Genomic DNA, 22912 nt, shown 5'->3' on the forward strand with positions numbered 1-22912 from the left:
CACTGTAGAGTGTGTTTCATCCTCCTTTCGAGACCAGAGTAGTAAAGAGCACGGAGCAGCAGAAGTCCACCTTTAAAATCACCTCTAAAAGCTTTTCCATGTAAAGAAGCTGATTCTGTCACATAAGTCAGACAGTCGGGGCCGAAGACTCTCACATATCTGAGCTGTCTGTTACTTTTTGCTCTTTTTACATCCTTACAGCCCAATATTCAACAAGAAATGAACGCGGACGACCTTTGTATGAACTTATATGAAATCTCTTTCAGTATGATTAATCAGAAAATCTTCTTAGGTATTAAAAAAAGAAAGCCTTATCCTTTTACAACCTATTCTTCGGGCTTAATTTGTGACTGTAAGAGCCAGGCCAAGAGCCTGAGCCTGGTAAACCCATCACGGACTAACGACTTGAGCTGCATCGCTGTAATTGGCCGTCGACTTTAATAATTCTTGTTCTCACTTTTATAGACTGGTATGAAGTGGGCTCTGTCCCTCATTAGCTGTTTTTAAAGCTTTTTCACACTGTTTTCTGCAACTGTTGCATTCATTTATTTTGTTTATTTCATGTAGAGAAGTGGGACTTTATACATTTTATTAGATTTCTTTTATGTGTATTTCACTTTTTTTGTGTTTTATAACGAGTATCTCGCTCATAATATCAAAGTATGTTTTATTTTTTAGTTTTATTGTTTAGAATGAACCTCAAACCATGACTGAAGCAGCAATCCATAACTTCAGCATGGTCCCTCGGACCGATACTGAAACATTTTGTTCTTGTTTGATTAGTGAGACCGATGACGATTTTACCATTTGAAAAAGTGTATTTATTCCTGTGTAACAAAAGTCTCTCTTCCATGCAGTGTTATGAGCTGAAAATTGAAATTTCACTAGTTTCTAAAAGAGCTCGTTTTGCATGCAGTTTCTTACCGTTCAGCTCATGCAAAAAAAACTCAAAGACACGGTTATCTGCAGAAATAACTTCTAGAACCTCGAGGGCCTCATGGTGTCGACTGAAATATGGAGTGACCAAAACTCCGACACTGCCTGTTTCGTCAGAAACATACGAAGGAGGCACGATAATTAACTTTACCAATTTGATTGGTCATAATTTAGTTTATTGCCAACACGTTTATATGCATATTTTCCCCACCTAATTGCAAGGACCCTCATTGCCTTCCCTTATTGTGACGGTCCAGAGGCAGAAGGGGAAATAAAATCCAATCCAATAGGGAAATTCAGCAAACTAATCAACTGTAGTGTGAAACAACCACAATTATTTCAATTATTTTAAACGTACATGCCACCCCCTGCTGTTTCAGATTGTGTAGTCAATGGTAACAGATCATCTGAATAGGCAAAGTTTGTTTGTCAATGTTGATTTTAAGTCGATGCCGATATTTAATTTTAAAGGCCCCCTTAACGACCCCCTGATTTCCAGTGAAAATCACATTTATAACTTTGTAAACATCTCCATGTGCTGCAAGACATATCAGGGACAACATCAGCAGTCATCTCCATGGCTGGGCCTGTCTGCTTTTAAACTGCAGCGTACTGAGGACAGGCTGAACAAGACGTTTTCAGATTGGCAGGTTTGAGACGTCACAAACCTGAGGAGCCAATCCCGTTAAACCCGATGGGGTGACGCTATGCATATCATTATGTGTAACCTATGGCAACCACTTTGGCGATGCACGAGCCAGCTGTAACTGTAACTACTAATTACGTTTCAACAAGTTGCCACTGAACGGTGGCAGAGATGTGTTTTGTTTTTGCGACAGAGGGGGCGGTTTGAAATGTGCTTAGTGGGCGGGGCCTATGCAGATTCATGAATGTTTAATGAGGAGAAGGAGGAGATTCCTTAGGAGGATTCTTACAAGGTAATTAAATGTATTTTGAAGAAAAAACATATTATAAGCAGAGCATTTTATATGTCTGAAAGCACGACTGGAGCTGCTCTTTAAAGCTTTATCAGGTGGTACTGGCAAGTAATCACCTTTACTTATTCATTGATTAAGTATTGTTGGAAAATTGTAAGATTAAGTTTGGAGATAATTTACCCTTTTGATTGTGTGACGGCCACAAAGTGATCTAGCCCCTATTATTAATTATGATTTAAAGTCACACAAATCTTACATGTCACATAGAAAGCAGAGAAATGATCAAATTAAGGCTGTATGAGAGTTAAAGCTAAAACCCCTGCAGTTTGAGACATTCCTCCAGTATCATAACCTTTTATAGTCTCATAGTAGAGCCAGTGAGACCAAGGTTACTGAATTGAACAGACGGTGCAGGCACACACACACACACACACACACATGCAGGGAGTTATTAAATGCAGCAGACAGTGAAGTAATTCTCTTTTGTCCCCAAAGGACAATTTAGGAGCAATAAGTGGGTAAAAGCGTACAAACAGGGCAACTGGGAAGGCACACACGCCTGCATTAACATAAACAGTTTGCATACAAGTGATTAGCAAACAGACGCTCAAACACACACACCATTACTCGTTATAAAAGGCGGGATTGAAATCTAAGAAATCCACAAAGTGCAGGTTTTGGCAGAGACAGCAGGTCCATCACGTCTTCCCGTCCCGGCCGTTCTGAAAGAGAATCTGCTTTATGAACTTACCGTGTGCTGTGGATAAAATAGAATAAAACAAAATAATCACCATAATTCATTTTTATAACCAGCCGCAGCTGTGTAAACGTCTCGACTCAGACGAGCGTTCAGAGGTATTTCCCACTCCGCGCTGCGAGTTGAAAGACAAATTCCCCCCCCTCGCTGATGCAGACGGATTGTTTGATGTACTTGATATTCGACCTCCTTCATCACAAGAGGCCCCTGAACTACACATTACCTACACTCCTCCAGCCGCTGCAGACAGGACAGGAAACTACACCATCCACCAGCAGCTCTCACTGCTCCACCACAAAGAAAATAAGTGAATGTGATGCTTCTGCGGCAGAGCAAAGACAGACAACATTTAGCAGCGTTTGACTGGTGGTTGGTGGTAATTTCCCTCCATGACAGACGGATCCTGCTGCCAAGTGTCCGCTGGTTCACTCGAGAGCTCGTTTGAGATCGAAAATCACGGCCGACAGAGATGTTTTTTTCTTAAAGTCTTGTAAAGGAATAAGTGGACTGGAAGCAGGATTGTGGTTCTTTAAGGATAAAGGACCAGCACACAGACAATGAACAGTAAACCCAAGAGTGGAATGCTGCATTGTTTCTTGTTTTAGCTTGTCATCCCTTTAAACAAAGAAATCTCTGTTTTCTGTGCAGTTAAATACGTCTCTGGGTTATGACCAGGTCAACTAAGGAGGGATAGTTTCCCCTGTTTCATTTATATAGTGTCAAATGTATCCAGAAATGTAGAAAAGAAAAGGATGAGTATGCCATCGGGTATCAAACTTTCCTCCATGTTACATTGGCACGGACAAAGTTATCACCAGATTTAGACTTACAGCAAACATGAATTTATCTGTGTGTATGCAGTTTGGCTCTGTGCCTTTGGAGGACGCTATGTGCTTCTCCAACGGGCCCTGGAAAGCCTCCACCAGGCTATGTAAAACATGTCATCTGGCAGAGGCCAGGGAGCTCGCTAAACTACACTTCCTCAATCTAGGACGCCCGCCTCCGATGTCATATCTTGACATCGAACTGATATACTTGCTTTTAAATATGTATTCACGTGTGCATGATGGCTGCCCCGTCTGTTCCGAGCATCGGCTGTGCACGTCTGCAAAAATTTACGCTACACGTTTGCACATGAACGGTAGGGGCAGTGTAGAGGCAGTGGGGATGTGACAGGGTCGACACAGCAGCAGGGACAACAATGGCAGAAAGTTCTGAACACAAGCTGACAGACCAAGTCCACAATTATCCATGTCTGTACGATGTGTCGTTGCCGCTGCACAGAGACAAACATGCCTGTCAAACAGTTGCAGACAGATAAGTTCTGTTTCAGAAGTCGACGCAGAAACCTGCAAAACTAAGTGGAAACAAGACCGGGCTGGTTACGTCCGTGCAGTAACCTCCTCAAGTGTCGCCATGTCTGCATCCCGCACATGAGGTAGTTACATACGGCCTGAGCTCTCTGGTGTGCCCTCTAGTAACACGCGTAGTGCACATACAAGTATGTGAACAATTACGTTCCTGATGCAGACGGTTGTGTACGTGAATGCGAGGTTAAAAAGCAAAGCAAGTATATCTCTGGCCTTTGGTGGACGGCTATCTGCCTCGTGCAGCATCATGCACCACGCGATCGGCTCTCCCTCTGTACGCGTCATGGAACCATATCCTCTGTTGCAGTCTTTGTCTTCGTAAAACAGAGCAGTTAATTTACTGGCTTCCTCAAAGCTGCATCTGAGCCAGAAATCCCTTATTTCAGCTGTATTCATGCAGAATCTCTGAGTCAGCAAACAACTGCGACCTCGAGCATGACAGGGAATCTCTAAGAGCTGCTAACCCTGACCTCTGACCTCTCTGCTGTGTGGAGGACAGAGAGACAGAGTGTCAGTGAAGGACAAGAGAGCATACAACAAAGAAAGGAATATATCTTATACACAAAAGGCAATGTGAAAGAAGAACCTTCCTCTTTCTTTCAGCAACCTGTGCAGCATTTTGGTGTTTCTGCTCAGCCTTCTTTTAAACACCTTTTAACTAATGTGCACTTATTCAACCTTTAATCACATACCTACTAGAAATGAATGAAATGATCAGTGTACTGTTAAAAAAGAACCAAAGAAAAAGAAAGCACATCCCCATTCAGTCTGTATTTGCTCTCTCTTCCAGGTACAAGTCCAACGAGGACTATGTTTACGTCCGAGGTCGTGGTCGGGGGAAGTACATCTGTGAAGAGTGCGGCATCCGCTGTAAGAAACCCAGCATGCTGAAGAAACACATCCGAACGCACACCGACGTCCGGCCGTACGTCTGCAAGTTCTGCAACTTCGCCTTCAAGACAAAAGGTAGGGCTTATTTAATTTATTCCAAATACCTCACAGGTAAATACTCTGTTGTGATTCATGAGTTTAACTGTTTTTAATGGTAGAAACTGGCTGTAAACCAATCAGAACTGTTGGGATATCAGTATTTTTAAGTAGATTGTTAGTAGTAAAACTCATCAACAAAGCCTGAACTGAACAATCTAATCATAAAATACAGAATTAAGCCGTAAAATGACAGAATGAAAAATGCAGAGAGGCTGTTTTTTCTGTGTGGTCAGACAGGAACCTCGTATCAGAGGCCGAAGCTGCTGACTCGCTGATACCTGATCTTTACTAAGGAGCCATTATCTGCCTGATAGATTTTCAAACCGCTCATCATCTCCCTCGTTTATGTACAGTAGATGTTTCTGACTTAACATCGAACCAGCTGAAGAATCAGGGTTCAGACCAGGTTGAGTAATTTAGTCATTATATTACAAAATGTAGAAATTATGTATAATTTATGATCGGTAATTTTGTGGTCTTTCGCTTTCTGCCAACACTTCTATTTCCATTCTCCCTCTTGTGTGGATACAGCCAATCGTATGGAAGCCCTGAGGGGCACGCGAGGGGAAGAAAAATCTGCTGATAAATTTAATCAGCCTGAATATGTTTTTTGTTTTTTTTAAAGAATTCTCCTGTTTTTTTCTTAAAAACTAGTGAAAAAAAGTTTTCATTCATTTCAATCATTTTTCAAGAAGTTTTTTTTTTGTATTTAAGAACTTATTTTAAACTGTTTTGGTTAAAAAAAGGGTTGTTCAGGATAATTTTTCTAATTAATTTTCTTTTGTTGATTTAAAAAGTTTTCAACTGTTTTGGTGGATTAAAAAGAGTAGCTGTAAAAAAACAAAACATTTTTTTTCAACTGTTTTACGAATTAGAAAAAAAAAAATTTCCAGCATAAACTTTTGAAGTTTATTTAAAAAAAAAGAAAATACTGAAACACTTAAAAAAAAAGGTTTGGAAAGAAGAAGAAAAAAGTTTCTCTTGGATCATTTTCTTCTTCGGGTTTGAATAAAGGCAAAAAAACATCTGGAAAAACAATTTTTTTTTCAGTTAACAACAAATAACAAAAGGAACTTTGAAAGAAAAAATCACCCGTCCCCATAAACACAGAAGACAATCCAAATTAAATCAGAATTAAACGGATTGCCGAATATGATCTTTTCTTACTTGCCTTTCAGGGCTTCTGTACAAACAACCTCGAGTTCCCAGTGAGACCATTTAAAGGGTCATTAAATGGTGTGTTTGTGTTTTGTAGGAAACCTTACAAAGCACATGAAGTCCAAGGCTCATATGAAAAAGTGTCTGGAGTTGGGAGTTTCCATGTCGTCTGTTGAGGACAACGAGGCAGACGAAGGAGGTAGGAAAAACACACACGAGCAACTAAAACACACACACACACACACACTGCGGCGACATCCTGCTGCCCTGTTGAGTGCTTCCTGCAGCGTCTTTTCTACAGTGACAATTAGTGTAATGGAAAGCAGAACTCATCCTGACAGCCAGGACTCGTGTCAAAACCACCACAAGCTGCTTAAAAAGAAAAAACACTCTTCCACCATCTCTGATTATATTATTATGATATTACCATGGATCATTTTAAGCCCACTACTTTATTTTTCCGTCAATTACCCAGAAATAGCAACAAATATTCATCGCTGCTGACGAGGGGCAAAGCAGCCAAAAGTGTGCCTTTCCATTAATAAGCTGGTATGGAAATAATCTGATCTCTGGGGAGGATATTGTGGGCGGAGAGGGATAGATGTGATTTCCCATGAAGTATTAGCAAATAATAAATTGTCATCATCTGTCTCTCTGGAGGCTGTTACAGTTTCTGAGTCGGGTTTTATATCTCAGTAATTAAATGGACTTGATAATGAAGCTGGAAAAAAAGTGTGATTATATTTGTGTTCGTTTCCACCATTAACAACAACAAGCTCTCCATTACCTTTAGCTTACTCTCAACTACGTACCTTCATAAATATTTACACTATTAGTTAATTTATCCTTTACTTTGGTGATCCGTTTCAGTGTTTCATTACTTTTATCTAACTATTAAAACCATTTGTCTATTACTTTAAGCTAGCTATCTGTTTCACTTTAGCGAACAGTTTCTAGCATTTATCTATTAGCCTACTTTTAGCTAAATCCTAGCCGCATCATTTTAGCTACTGTGTCTATTTAAACCGTTTATCCATATGCTACTAGCTAAGTATTTCCACTTTTATTCAGCACCTTAAGCTAACTATTAAAACCATTTGTCTATTACTTTAAGCTAGCTATCTGTTTACTTTAGCAAACAGTTTCTAGCATTTATCTATTAGCCTACTTTTAGCTAAATCCTAGCCACATCATTTTAGCTATCTTAACTGTTTATCCATATGCTACTAGCTAAGTATTTCCACTGTTTATTCAGCACCTTAAGCTAACTATTAATACCATATGTCTTTTACTTTAAGCTAACAATCCGGTTCAGCGCCATTAACCTACTTTTAGCCTAATCCTAATTCTACCTACTGGATCTATTTCAACCATTATCCATATGCTACTAGCTAACTATTTCATCTAATTATTCAATACATAGCTATTTCAGCCTTTTATCATTACCTTAATGTCACCCATGTAGACTATACTTTTAGGTACTTACAGACTTTTTTTAGCTAGCTTACTTTTATCACATCGCTAACATTACATAGCATCGTCCACTTTTTGTCAGTACATTTTGCCTCTAGAAAAAGCCGCCTGGGTTGTCTTGAGGTTACAACACTTGACAGAACTTTTTAGTATGTTTCTTTTTTATTTGAAAATTCTTACTTAGCTGTTATGCTGTGACATCTAACAGGAGAAACTAAGAACTGTAATTAATAACAGGATGCCTTTATTAAGCATTCTGCATCATCAGTAGTCGTGCATAGCCAGATTAATGTCCGCACTGCTCTGTACCGGCCCTGGAGAAATGTCTTGGGCATGTTTAATCAAAAAATGGTGTGTAACATTTTCTACAAACGTAACATTCCCCCAAAAAGGTGTAAAACGGGGTGCAATAGGCTTTAAGGTACCTCCCTCATTTGCTGGGTTGTCTGAGGTCATGTTATTTAAATTTTCCCACATTAAAAAGCAGTTTAGTTATGATGCTGGCCGAACCCAACACATTTCAATACTAAAAAATGTATTTGGATTTGTTTGAATCAAAGTGGCAGGAATTCAACCTTGTGTGAAATACTTAGTATGTTGGATTCCAGCTTCCACACGCTGTCAGAGTTTTCACAGTCAGCAGGTGTTTCAGTGTAAAACTGAAGGTCGGATAGAAAAACTCACATGATGGGTGTTTGAGTGGATAACGTTAGCTGTTACTGTCTCTTTGTTCCAACGTATGATTGGTGGCTGGTGGTAATTTTCCATCACGTACACGGACCACCAAATTTTACTTCGGTTTACCCCGTGTGTGTGTGTGTGTCTGTGTGTGTGTGTGTGTGTGTGTGTGTGTGTTGGCTTGGCATTTAATTACGACACACACACACACACACACACACACACAACGAGGGTTTTTTGGGAGAGAGTGAGCAGCAGAAAGTCAGTTCGTGAGTCGTCGAGACATAAACATCTGCGGTTTGTGAAAAACTGTTGTATATAAGAGACTAACTGGAAAAGTAGTCCCGTGTTAGTGGATCTGGTTTCCGCTCACTAAATGCGATTTATTAACTCAGAACGGCTTCTGCTGCTCCGCGCTGCGTCTGGAGGAGTCCAGGAGAACCAAGTAAAAAATGAAGTGGAAAATAAATATACGATTATTTTTAGATTCTGATTTCTGGCCACATGAAACATCTGACAAACTCACAACAGGTGAGTGTTTGACTTTGACTCTTATTTTGAAAAGACACAACAAAGACCTGTAGTTTCACTCAGTTATCAGCTGAATGTGCGAATCAACTGAAGGTGATGTTTGGACCTGCCAACAGCTTCATGCAGCAGCTGTACAAGATGATCTGTGCAGCTTCAGTCTGGAGGCAGAGACACACGATGACTTTGTTTTATTGTGTTTTATATTTTATTGCTCTGAGCTGCTGGGAATGAGGTTTCATTGGTGTTTGGTTCACATCTAATCTTTTTCTGTCGCCACGTAGTAATACAAACTGTTTCCTTCTGATATCAATCTGCTTCTTCTTCTACTTTTGCTTTTTCTTTTCTTTTGTTGTTCTTTTTGCACCCTCTATTCCCGCTCTTGTTTTCCTTCTCTTGTTCCTTTCCTGTTTCCTCTTCTTCCTCTTGGTCCTTTTCGACCTCCCTTTACTTTCTTCTTCCTTTACTTCTTCCATCCAACTTCTTCTACTTTTTTCTTTTCTTATCGTTTCCTCGTTAGAATAATTTCTTCCTCCTATTGATTCTTTCTTTCCTCTTCTTCTTTCCCACTCTCTCTCCTTCCTCTGATGCTTTCCCTCTTCTTCTTCTTGCACTCCCACTGCTTTATTTTTCCCAACCATTCTTCTTCTCCTTCTTCTTCTTCTTGCCTTATAAAAACTTCTTCCTCTTCTGCTTGCTGTACTTTATCATCCCCCTCTTCGTCCCCTACGCCCTCTACTTTTCCCCTCCTCTTCTTTCTCATCTGCTTCGTTGCCTATTTCCTTTTCTTCTTCTTCTTTACCCTTTACTTCTTCCTCTTCTTCTTACACTTCTTCTGTTTCTTGATCCATTCCTTTCTTTACATCTCCTTTATTCTCTTTTATTTCTACTTCATCTTGTCCTTCTGCCTTCAACTTGTTTTTCCTCCTCTCCTCATCTTTTTCTTTTCTCCCTCATGTTGTTCTTGGCCTACATCCCCTTCTTTATCCTCCTTTTTATATCGTCCTCTACACTCTCTTGTTCTTCTTCCTAACCACCTTTTTCTCCTCCTCCTCTTCCAGATGTCGGAGATGAAGGTCAGAGATCTTCTGATAAGATGTCACGAGGTGCCATGGCGGAGCACCAGTTCTCAGACGCCGACGACTCAGAGGGCGGAGAGGAAGACGGCGACGAGGTGGACGATGAAGACGAGGACGAGGACGACTACGACGGCGACTCCACCCCTAAGACTCGCTCTCGCTCCACCAGCCCGCAGCCGTACGTCCTCCCCTCCATGTCCATCACTGCTGTGGCCTCCTCCCACGCTGCTCCTCACCTCTCCCATCACTCAGCCTCCGACCTCCTGGGCAACACTAACAAGCCCCCGCTGTTCGGCTACTTCACCACCGTGCCGAGCATCCAGATCACGCCGCAGGCCCCGCCCACCGACCCGGCTGCCAGGGAGTACCAGCGCGGCCTGCAGAGGGCCCTGGGCGGCCGGCTTCTGGTACCACCCTCCTCCTCCATGGATGAAGACCTCTCCATCCCCTCCCCTGACCTCCCCTCTCCATCCTCCCGCCTGTCCTCACCTGGGCTGGACCTCTCCGGCTGCCCGTCCCCCATCTCCCCCTCATCCTCGCCTTCGCCCCACAGATACCTCTCCCCACGTCGCGACCTTTCACCCCACGCTGGACACCTCTCACCCCGGCGAGACAACTCGCCTCTTCGTCACATCTCCCCAAAAAGAGACCTGGGGGTGTCAGGGGGATACAGGCGGGACCTCTCCCCCAGGAGGGGACACCTGTCGCTGCTCTCCCCCCTCTCTCGGCCAACATCTCCCGCAGGAAGAGACTACAAGCGTGACCTTTCACCCCGAGGCCGCCACAGGATGATCCGGCCTGTTTCTCCGCGCCGAGGGCTTCACCAACACCTCCACCACCAGGGGTGAGTCGAGGGGAGAAGTTATTATGAGAGGGGGCTCTGTCGGGTTAGATCTACGAGAGTGTTGCAAATAAAACTGATTTTATTAGTATCGTCTTTAACCGCTAAGAAAACTCACTCTGTACGTCTCTTCCTTCTTGTGACTTGCAGTCCGCACAGTGGCTCTCGGGGCTTCAGGCCGGCTCAGCAGGTCGGGATGTTGGGTCACGCAGAGCTGGATCCTCTGGGGTGTCGCAGAGGCAGCACAGAGATGGAGACGGTACGAGTGCACTAAACTTTTTACACTGTAACCCGTCTGAACAAGTTCTGTATGTCATTCTTTCTTATACAGCAGTTAGTTCTGACCAAGTCATCTGAGTGTGTAAGAGGCATTGCATGAGCGGTGATATAGAGTGCAACATCACAGGGACTTTTCACTCTGTGTATCACTCCGCCTCAGCCAGGTGTTCCGAATACTGTTAATTAACATCACAGCAGACCGTGTATGTCTACGTTGATCGAGCTGGTACCTCTGAATCACACAGCAGACTCACTGCAGCCTTTGAAGGACGCGGCCTACAGAGGATGAGTCGTTTGTAGCCTGCGTAGACCGTTAAAGCTGTTCCCACCCTTACCCTTGGGTCACCAAATGCCACTCCTGTCGCCTAGTAACAGGTAACTGGCGGGCTTACTGGCTAGCCAGCGTAACTAACGTCAAGTAACTTAACCTGTATTTTTAAAGCTAATTTGTTTTGAGGGCCCTTTTGTTTCTTTAAACTTGTTATTCGATTGAGTTGAAACCAAAAACGTTTACATTTAAACGTTTATTCCTCGACCGCGTAAAAGTTCGCCATTTTATTTGATCTGCCGCACAATGCATCTCGTGTCTACGTTGGGTGCATCCTTCGCGGCCCGGGAAACGGAGGACGCATTTGTCGGGCCAGCCTTCGACGCGCTTCTGTGACGCAATCGGCCTTCAAATACAGCCTTCGAAGGCCGCGGCCGCTGGACTGGGACACAGCTACAGAGCGCAGGAGAATGTTTGTGTTGCTCGGAAACAAAAGTCCAGTTTCAGTTAAGTTGTGGAACTAGTCGAGCTGGCGGAGCGAAAAGCTATCCGTTGTTGATTATTGACTATTACTACTATTTAACACTTGTATAACTGCTGTATAAAAGCAAGGTTGAGGTTGTGATGACTGAATATCTGCAGCCTACGTCCGACGCACAGCAGTGATGATGTTCAGTACAACATCACTCCCTCTCGTGTGACTTTATTTTACTCATCTGTTCTCTGTGATCTGTTGGACAACTTGTACAAGTTGTACTTTTTAAATAAACTCCAGGTTTTAGCTTATTTAAAGCTACACACGGCAGCTCCAGTGGCAGCATGACGTATAGAGTTTTGACTTTATTACCCACTGTATCTTTGTGTCATAGAGTTAAGCCCTAAGATGAAGACAGTCGACGTTTGGCAGCAGTTAATCTGAGTTTCTCTGAGCAGAGCGCTGGTTTAAGTTTTATAATTTACATTAATCACGTTTTTTATGCCTCTGCACCGACATCGAGCAGGGCCCAGGGCAAAAAAGGCAAAATTAATGAAAGTAAGACATTTGTACCCAAAAGGTCAAAGGTCAGCTTCACTGTGACATCACAATGTCCTTGAAAAACATGTAACCGGACGTTATTTCTGTCCCATTCTAATGAACGTGATCTCTCAGGAACACCTGAAGGGATTATCATCAAATCTCACACAAACATCTTCTTGGACTCAAGGAGGAACTGATTACATTTTGATAGGCTGAGTTCAAAAGTCAAGCTCGCTGTGACTTCCAATACCATGCATCCTTTTGTTGTTTTCTTATGTTTGGTAATTTTAGACTTTTATTTTGAAAGTTTGGACTTTGAGTGTCTTTGTCAGCAGGATGGACCTTTTCTTCCTCTTTATAAACGTGATGCTCATAAATCAGTCTAATAAAGTAAATACATAGCATAATAAGGTTTAATAATTAGGTAGTTTAACTGTGATTTAGTGAACCCTCTGCCCCTCAGTCTGACGTCTGATGTGGTGAACCTGAAGTGGAAAAGTGGTAGATGCAGGAAACAGACAGAGAGAAGAGAAATAAAGAAAGTGTCGGAGAGAAAGTGGGGAGAAATAAACCGTCTGGCAGAACAGGAACATTCAGAGAGGATGAGGGAATCAAGAGCGAGTCAGACAGACTGAGTGTGAGAGAGAGAGAGTGATGATTGAGGAGAGGGCTGCCGGGTTCGGTGTAATGGGATCTTGGCCGGCGATGTCGTGGTTAATAACGCGGCTGTTTTTCTTCTTAAGAGCCCCACTTCAAACTCTGGCTTCTGCTGCTGGTCTCGCTTTAACAAAGTGAGAAGCAGAGAGCGAGGCTGGTCGGCTGTGATGACCGAACATCCTCCAAATGATAGATTCGTGTCAAACCATTATTGTTGTCTTTGTACACACCTGAAGTCCAGTACAAAACAGTGACTGTATATAAAGATGGACAACGCGCCACCACCTCCTCTCCTCAAAAATCAACGTCCCGCCCCTTTCTCTACCCGACACACACCTTTACCTTGTGTCCTTGGCGTGTTGGAGCCCTCAGGTGTCCTTGGCGTGTTGGAGCCCTCAGGTGGGCTCAGTCTGCAGCAGCACATCTTCTTGTGTCGGTCTGAAGCAGATATTCACGCTTATGGAAAGTTCAATGACTGTAGTGTTAGTGTTAGTTACGTCTCCTCTCGCCGTTCCTCCTCTACTCTGCTACTCGGGAACAGAACGCTGCAGGAGCCCCATTTGTCAACAGAGCTGTCAATCATGAGGCCACACCCCTTTTTTATAGCATCAAATAACTAATTAAAAGTAAACTTGTCAGAAAAATGAACACTTGGACATAAATCAGCATGATCAGAACTAACAAAATGACAGAAACCATGTTTGAGAAAAATTTATTTTGATTTTATAGTTTGACTCGTGTCCCATCTGTTAACATGGAGGAGGCGGGCTTTATGAGCTATTCTGCAGCCAGCCAGCAGGGGGCGATAGAGAGGGTTTGGCTTCACTTTTAGAGAGCTGTCTTTTTCTACAGTCTGTGGTACAACCACACAATTCTGTTCATAAAAATGTATTTATTTCTTTTCTACATGAAACTCTGTTTTCCATCATGGAGCCTTAAACGTGTGTTTATTGTAACTAATACTGTCCACTGATTTGTGTGTTTCTTTTGTGGGTTCGTGCTGTGACTTGAAATTTAAATGTCAAACTAAAAACAAACACAGAGGTTTCTTCAGAGTTTCTGTGGAAGAAGAAATGTTAAACTCGCTGGTTCTCGTGCATCAACAGGCAGCCGTGTTTTCATGACATTTTTCTTTTGTGTTTGCAGGAACATCGTCCGGGCTCGCCGTCGTCAGGGGAACGGGGCGTGAGCCGGGGAAACCAGTCCAGCCCGCCTCACCAAGTCCTGTTCAGTCACCTTCCTCTCCATTCACAACTCCAGGTATGTTTTTTTAATTAATTTCTTAACCTTGTATATCTTATTAATTTTTTCTATATTGTTGGAGTATGTATGTATTTTATTTTTTTAAATTAATTACATTTATTTTTTTATATTTTATTTATTTTAATTTCTTTTTTTTTTTTACTTATATCTTTTTATATATCTTTTTTTTTTTTGTTTGTTTTTATGATTTTATTTGATCTTTTTTAGCAAACTTTTTATCTGTTTAATGTATTTAAATCTGCATTTTACTCCCTGGAGCAGCTTTGTTAATACTTTTTTTAATAAAACTTTATTAATAAAACTTTAAACATATTTGCAAAAACAAATTCAGACCTTTTGGAGCAAAATAAGTAAATAAATCACATTATTTTTTATATTTTGTTTGTTTAATTTATTTTCATTTAGTATGTTAGAATTTTTTACTTATCTTTTGCTAATTATTTTTTATAAGTAATTATTAAAAAAAAAAAAATTCGGAATTTTCTACAACAGCTGCTTAGTTTTCAGCAAACACCACTCAAATTTGAGTATATATATATTTGTTGGGGACTACTTTCTGTGGCGGATTAATCCACATTCTGGTAGCAGGAGTGTGTAAAAGTGATCGAGTCCATTTATTTGAGATATTTCACTCTTTTTACACGTGACTCACACTTACTCTTCATTCCAGGTTCGTTCTCCGTTCCCGATGATCCCCATCGGAGGGATCCAGATGGTACACTCCGTCCCCACCTCCGTCACCACACCTCTGGGCCAGCAGGGGGCGCAGCAGAGCACATCCCGCCTGGTGCTGCAGAAGAGCACGTCAGAGGACTCCTGCACCGGCGAGGCCACCACCTCCGCTCATTTCACCTCCTTCACAGAGAGGGGAGCTCGAGGAGGAGGCGAGAGGCTGAGGGAGTCGACTTCACCTCACCCGTTGTTGCAGGAGGGGGAGGTGAGGCAGGAGCAGGAGGAGAGCATCCACACCTGCACCAAGGCCATCGCCTCGCTCTGCATTGACACGGAGGAGCTTGCAGGCAGAGCTTCCTCCTCCTCTTCCTCTCAAGCATTGTCACCAGACTCCCGCCTACAGCAGCGCTCGCCATCTCCTCACCCGTCGCCATCACCCGGGATTCAGCACTTTAGCGGCCTGGAGCTCAGGCCTCCTTCCCATCCATCAATCCCTACCTCCCCTTGTTCCTCCTCCTCCTCCTCCTCTCCTCACCCGCCCAGTCCCGGATGTGAAGCCCTCCAGCCTCCGTCAGCGTCCAAACCTCTCAAGCTGGAGAGAGACAGGGAGGCAGAAAGCACAAAGAGAAGCAGAGACGTGTCGTAGGGCTGCAGAAGAAGTAGAACGATGGATTTCTTTACTTGTTTTGGGATAATAGGAAGGGATGAAGTGCAACAGAGAGAGAAAATGACTTTGCACACTTTACACACATAATCCTCTACTTCAATTTATACATACACACACTTTCTCTCTCTCTCACACACACACACACACACACACACACACACACACACACACACATAAACACAAAACGGCTCTTGTCAAAAAAAGACTTTAACGGACTTCTGCAGTTTTAATGTATGTGTACCTACAGCATGCCTGTTCTCAGCGGGGCCTGCTCTCACAGACTTTCTTATTTAAAGACTTTTTAAAGAGGATCTGCATACGGTTACACATGTACGTGAACTAAACACCAACACATGAGCCCGACCAAAATCTGCTAAAGAAATGAATGGACTCTGGTTTAAGCGGTACGTCAACAAAACAACAAAAGAAAAAAAAATCAGACAGCTATGTGTGTGCCTTTTCTTTAACTTTGTTTGTTTGTTTTGTGCTTATATTCTTATAAGCAAACAAAGCAGGAAGGTAAATGTAAATACAATACTATCACGTATCAGCTTTGTAAGAAATGCAACTCTCTTCTTTCCCCTTCCTTCTCCCCCACCTTCTGTATTTCTGTTTTTTTTTTTGGACACCTTAAAGTCTCAACAAGCGATGTGAAGTTATGGATATTACTATTATTACGTACGGTTGCACTAAAACATATTTTTATATGAGTGAAATTTTAAAAAATGGCTTTTTTTGTGTACAGCAGCAATTCTATAATACTATTTATTATTGTTACCATGTTTCATAAAATTGTACATTTTTTCTTAAATGTCGTGGATGCCTTTTTCTATGTATGTAAAGCATGGGTTTTTTGCTATCGCTTACATTAGGGCGAGGATATGTACACTGTAATATGGCTTTATATATGTTAGACCTATTTATATACGTCTAAGTGAGCCCCCTCGACTTGGAGGTATATACACATAGAAGTAAGATTTACCAGAATATTTACCCAGCATATGAATACATACAGTATAACGAATCTATCAACCTGTCTATCTATCTATCGATCTATCTATCTATCTGCACTTAACATTTAGAATGACATCACATTAAGGTTATGGTAGTTTGCTTGTACATTTTCTCCGCTTCTCTCCGCCTGTCCCTGCTCGTGATTTCTCTCGTTTTTTACTCACTTTCGTGGTAAACTTTGATTTTTACGAGACTTTTCTCTCAGCATTAAGTGAATGAAAAAGCCTTTTATTGCACCGTGGTTTAACGCCCCCCCCTCCTCCCGTCCTCCAAGCTCCGCCTCCAACGCCGTGTTTTAGACGAATGTCAATTTCTTCGCTGATGACAAACAGCTTTTCTTGGATGAATCCAGTTTTATTAATCGGATTTCTAAACGGGGAAAACATTCCAGTCCATGTAAATATTCATTCAACTCCCCTCGACACACGCGTACACTCACATTTTCTTGGCATTGATGCACATTGTGGCCATGGCAATCAACCCATTCAAACTCTTATTTAACAGCTTTATTTCTTAGGTCACATTCAACAAACTCACGCACCAAACTCTCTGACGAATGCACCTTATATTTCTCCAGATCTCTGATGTTAACGTCGCAGCTCTCTGCTCAGTTTTTTGCAGCCAACTTTGATTGACATTGTTTAGGAGGAGGTCTCCTCGGCGCTCTGAACCCCAACTCGTCTCAAACTAAAACACGAACAGTTGTGACATCGAGGCTTTCTGCACTGCTTTCTTTGACCCTGCTGTTACTCCTCCTCCTCTCCTGGATATCTTTTGTGTAGCTAAGCAATATTTAGCCAAAACTCTGCTCACCAGCAGGGAATGTATTTGTTGCAAGGCAACAATAATCGTACTTAAAAATCCTAACATCAGGAGAAGAAGGGAGCAGTTTGGGGTTGTGGTGTTTTCAGTGACACAACTCTTTTCTCTTTAGACAGTTTGGGTGGAGTCGGGCAGGCTGCAATGTGAGTGTGTATCTCTGTATTCTGTATCAGTGTGTATTCGACCAGTATATCCTCTTCTTACGACTCTTTTCTATTTCGATCCTCCCTCTGTTATGTACACTTATCATGACGACAATGATGTCTTTAAAAAAATCTCTTTCTCTCTTTCAAAGATATCAAAGCACAAGTCATTGTTTAGAAATGACGACGATACATTAAAAAAAGGACAAAAAAAAGTAAACGTGCATATAAAAAGGGTAACGTTTGTGATGGTGTTCTGTGGAATTAATACAAATATCATGTATGAACCCAGTTGCAACAAGGAATCGCAGTAGAAGTGGAAAAAAGGATTGTTGTTTTCAAATAAATATGAATAGAATCATTTGTTCGTCTGTGAGCCTTTTTTTTTTCAGTGGTGACCTCGGTGCTTTTAATGCTAACAGCAAGCATGGTGCAATGTTAGCTGTGACAGATATATATTATAAGTAAAATTATTAGCAGTAGTCAAAAGTTGCATTTCCACCCGGAACATTGAATCATGGGAACTTTCAAGAAACTAAACGGTTCCTTCAGATAATGTTTGTCTGTTTCTGCTGTAATCTATAAAAGATGAGTGCACTGCTTGAGTCATGGGAGGGAGTCAGTTCTGGTAGCCACTGTTAGCATGGATTTAACACCCATCCTATCATAAGCCCCTTTTACACTGCCAGTTCAAGGCGGGATGATTACGCCTCTTTTACGTGTCTACTTCTATGTGGAGGCAGACTGATGGGGTGAAGTCGTTCCGCCTCTGAGCCGGCATCGGAGGTCGTAACAGAGTCTGTGCAAAGCGCCGTGTGTGTGTGTATTTGAAGCACACACCTGAGCCAATCGTGTTGATCCCTGAGCCAATCACAGCGCACAGGTGAGTGTGGGAGTGGTTCAAAGTAGCAGCTGGGCCCTGTTCAGACCGGCGAACATGGCTAAGGAGCAATGCAGAGCTGGCCTTCTTTCTGTCGGACAGGTAGATGCCTCAAACCGGGCAGGACAAGCACGGTTTGTTTACACCTCGCGCATGTTTTGCTTCGGCAACGCCGGTCCAGTGTAAAATGACATGACATAAGGGCGGAGCTTCGTTATGGCGCTGAGGCAGAACCGCAGAGTCAAAAGGGCTGAATAATGTTAGCAGCAGCTAACAGTAGCTAAGGAGTTAAACTGTTCACTATTCGTTGACTTTTCATTGCTCATAAATCGTGAAGCAGAGACATGACCCGATGAATATGACTTACCTGCAACAATAGTTGGACATTATAACTGCAATAAGCTTCCACCCTGAGCGCGACATCAAAGTGGTCACACCTGAATTATGGACGTGTTGGTGCTAATTATAGAGGGGTTTGTTTATGGTCGAGACAAATGTCTTCTGTTATCGTAGTTTGTTGTTTAAGTTTAAGACTCTGAAACGCAGCTGGCTCCTTTTTCTCTCGATCAACAAAATGTTTTTAGTATTAAACAAAAACATTGTATAAAAGGAGAAACAGATAAAAATAGCAGCTTCCCACCATGTTCTTGTGCTCTCACACATCAGTGCCATCACTGTCTGGCATGTCTATCGGATTCATCATGTTCTGTCTTGTGCCACTTCTGACTTAGCTGTCAATCAAACACGTCCAACATCCTGTCCATTTAGAGGCCTGAAGGCTGAGGGATGCTTTTGATTTATTCCTCTCAAAAGCAGATAATAACTTTAACTACGAGTTTTGTAGTTGTAGTTGGATGAGGACTGCCTCTTTCTTGAGCCTGCATTTGTTCAGAAAATGACCAAAACCGGGGCGATGAGGTCGAGCTTCATCCACCGATACAGCACGTCTTTACAGCCCTTATAATATCCACTTACAGTAGAGTCACCAGTCGCACTGATAGAATAAATAAAGGTAATATCTGCAGTAAAGGAGAAGAACTTATTCAAATATCAGTTTGAACAAGGTCAGCTAATAAGTCTCATACGACTCTCTCTGAATTAATGTCTTTATCCTGCCGTCACCTTCCCTGTGTCTCTCTCTCATGTCTAATTTTAAAGTAATCCCTGTCATTAGCCATGTCCCACATATGTCTACCTGTCTGCTTTTTGTTGACATAACTGGGTTGGTGTCAACTTACATTTACGCTGTCAGTCTGTCCGTGTGTCGGAGCGTCCCGCCGCCTTTGATGGGCGGTGATCAAGCGAGTTATTTTGGTCCTGATTAGCGTTTGGAGGAATCGCTTTCATCGCTCGTCTGTGAGGTGCGAGTGTGAGCCGAGTTTTTGTGGTTCAGCGCTGCGAGCATATGGAAGAGTCCCCCGAGACTCGTACGTGTTGTTTTGTAACATGCGTTTGTGTGTCTGCGAGTGTGTCACTGCCTTTGTGTCAGTGTTTGTAGGTGTGGCTGCATGTTGTTTGCATGTTCATAACAGTTATCTTTTGTTTAGTCTACAGGAGATGAACACATTAACAGACTCATATACGTTTTGCATTGATCTGCATTAAGTGTATTATTTCAAAAGCAGGAAACTCCTGCAAACAGTTTCAAATATATCTGCAGCCTTTTTCTTGACTGCTTGAGTGCTCTATACAGCTGTAGAGAAAATGCAGAAGTCAGGTGGTGAAATATAAAGAAGGAAGCCTTTCACCCAGGAGACCGAGGTTCAGTTCGGGTTCAGTTCATCCGTGAAACCAAAAGTGTCTGTGAACTTTACGTATGCTCCGGCACATGTGCACGTTTAGTTTCCCACGTACGTAATTATTGATGAAGGTAATTTAACGAAAGTAGTACAGGTTCTTATTTAAACCCAAAACACAGTTTGTGCCTCAATGTAACCAGACTGAGATTGATTCTCTATTTTACCCACATGCTTAAATAAGAAGTTATTATTGCCTCAGGCAATATACAAAAGAGCAAACAGCTCAGTGCAAATTCATGTTACATAAAACAAACAACACAACTGGTAACTAAAGGCTACAATAACAATAAAACGCTGTCAGTTTAGCCTCCAGGTTTGTTCATTACGAATGTGTTGAAAAAGCTGCTATAAAGTCGAGCTGCTGTGTTGCTGATTAATAAGAAAGTGAAAGAGATATACTGAGAATAAAGAAGGACAGCAGAAAATGCCACCTAGCTGGTAGCCTCGGCTCACACGTGTCCAACTGCTGTAGCTTTACAAACTAAATGTCCATTGTGGAGTTGAGAAAACACAAACAACTTTATTCCACCGGCGTCACAAGTCGGTTCATCCGCTGAACTTTCTTTGCTGGATAATATAAAACTTAACAGGACAGGACAGGACACGGTATTAACCGTGTGACTCCACAGCTAGCCTAGCCTCCACTCGATGCCACAGTTCAACAGCTTCACAGAAGTACGTCTGCCAGGGTGCGCTCTCTTAAAGCGACAGTACGTATTTATCAAAAATGAATGAAATAGGCTATAATACATCTAAACATGAAATATTAAACTTTAAGTCAAGTATAATAAAAACATTCTGATTCATTATTATTAGTTAACTTTATATAAATGCCTCCGACACACACATCAAGGGAAAACAATATATTTGATAATCCATGAGCTACCGTTATTTCCTAGTTAACATTACTGGTTAGCATTATGTTAGCTAATAATCCACGCTTTTGCTTATAAAGCTTTCAGCCACTTCAGAGCTAACAGCAAAGTTAGACAGCAAGTGGTGCATTGCTAAGGTTAGGTAGCAGACTGCTATCTAGCTTAAGCCATGGCAAACAGTGCAGCTAACAAGCTATACAGGGTTCTGTTAGCATTGGTAATGAAGAGTTTAACGGCTGTTGATCAGGTGGAACTTTGACATAATCACGTCTAATAACCAACTTATTGATTAAGATGAGATCAACATGGAAGCACATTTTACAATCGCTGCATACTTTAGAAGTGTTTTTAAAAAAAGAACGTTACGTACAGCTTTACCTGCTTTCTTCTTCTATGGTTCTTCCTGTGTAATGCTTTAGGGCTCAACAGCGCCCTCTACAGACTAATATCTCATGAGCGGAGTTTCCCCTCTGGATGTCTATTTGACCACTTTTTTAGACAAGGTAAAACAGGTGTAAAAAGGTGTAAAACAACATGTGACCTTGTTAAGAATGAAAACAAAGAATGTGTTTTGTTGTTGACAGTCGGCGAGTCAACGAGAAACGAGTGTGTCAGCACTTTTTCTGCCGCAGAAATCCCCCTCCCTTTAAAATATCCTCCCTGCTGGTTCTGTTTCCACATTCCTCGTCTCTCACATTAACGATTATGATTCATTATGAAACATTTCACAGGCGATAATTATGCATTTCTATGATTTAACAACTGGGAGTTATTTTGCAAACTCACGCTACAGCAGCCGCACGGTCAGAGCCGCAGCCGGCCGACACGGGACCATCTCTGAGCACGCCCTGAGAAAGCGCTCATTTCTGGTCGTGTGACACCCAAATCAGCTTGTTTACATGCCTTAATGGTTAGTAGCAAACTGCCTGTGGTGGGACGCCCTGTGTGTGTGTGTGTGTGTGTGTGTGTGTGTGTGTGTGTGTGTGTGTGTGTGTGTGTAAGGGAACACCACGTTTAGCTGCAGAGTTCCCAGCTGTAATTAAGTCTAAAGATAAAGCAGGTTTTCTTCTTCTGCAGGTTTCAGGAGATTCTCTGGTTGTTTAGAAAATATCAGTTTACAGATGAAGCAGCAAAACGTGTCGTTTAATTATTCTGCTATTCTTTTGAGTTTGAGCAGGAGGGGCGCTGTCGTGGTTCCCTGAGCCAATCACAGCGTACAGGTGAGTGTGGGAGTGGTTCAAAGTAGCAGCTGGGCCCCATTCAGACCGGCGAACATGGAGAAAGAGCGATGCAGAGTTGGCCTTCTTTCTGTTGGACAGGTGGGTGCCTCAAACGGGTAGGACAAGCTAACCGGCGTTTAGCATAGCTAATGCAAAGGTAACCAAGATGCTGTCGGTGTTAGCTCGGCGGGGTGGGCGTGTTCTCGCACGAGAGAATGAGAGTGAGCTTCTGGTGATGAAGAGCCCAGGAGGAGGGGCCCAGTTTGAATGTGTAATCTAACTTAAACTTTTAATAGCTAAAATAAACCAAAAAAATAATTTCCATCCATCCAGCCTCCTGTCAATCACAGGGCTGCAGACTCCACACAGAACCAGGGTTTGAACAAGGAACCTGTCAGACAAGTGTGAGTGCAATGAATAAAAAGTTAACATTGAAAAATTATTTATTAAAATATGCTTTTGTCTTTATCACATTTATCATATATCCCTCAAGTTATTACTTCAGGTCATGATGTCTTTCTTTTTCTATTAAAGACCCCCTCCAGGTGAAATCCAGTGTTTAACCTTGTAAACGTCTCCATGTGGTG

General features: G+C 42.2%; 1 protein-coding gene across 2 annotated transcripts in view; it reads left to right on the top strand.

Moving 5' to 3' along the window:
- hivep2a (HIVEP zinc finger 2a) overlaps positions 1 to 17913 on the top strand; it is a 119678-nt gene extending 101765 nt beyond the window's left edge. For both annotated transcript variants that reach the window (XM_069685515.1, XM_069685524.1), the window contains 6 exons: positions 4792 to 4967; positions 6247 to 6348; positions 9890 to 10751; positions 10899 to 11007; positions 14117 to 14230; positions 14904 to 17913. In XM_069685515.1, the coding sequence (XP_069541616.1) occupies positions 4792 to 4967; positions 6247 to 6348; positions 9890 to 10751; positions 10899 to 11007; positions 14117 to 14230; positions 14904 to 15551 (2011 nt within the window). In that variant the 3' untranslated portion in view covers positions 15552 to 17913. The remainder of the gene's footprint in view (positions 1 to 4791; positions 4968 to 6246; positions 6349 to 9889; positions 10752 to 10898; positions 11008 to 14116; positions 14231 to 14903) is intronic.
- Positions 17914 to 22912: the final 4999 nt, after the last annotated feature.

The sequence above is a fragment of the Semicossyphus pulcher genome, unplaced genomic scaffold (genome assembly GCF_022749685.1).
Source record: "Semicossyphus pulcher isolate SPU_LCO1_2020_fin unplaced genomic scaffold, fSemPul1.0.p SCAF_11, whole genome shotgun sequence".
NCBI lineage: Eukaryota > Metazoa > Chordata > Actinopteri > Labriformes > Labridae > Semicossyphus > Semicossyphus pulcher.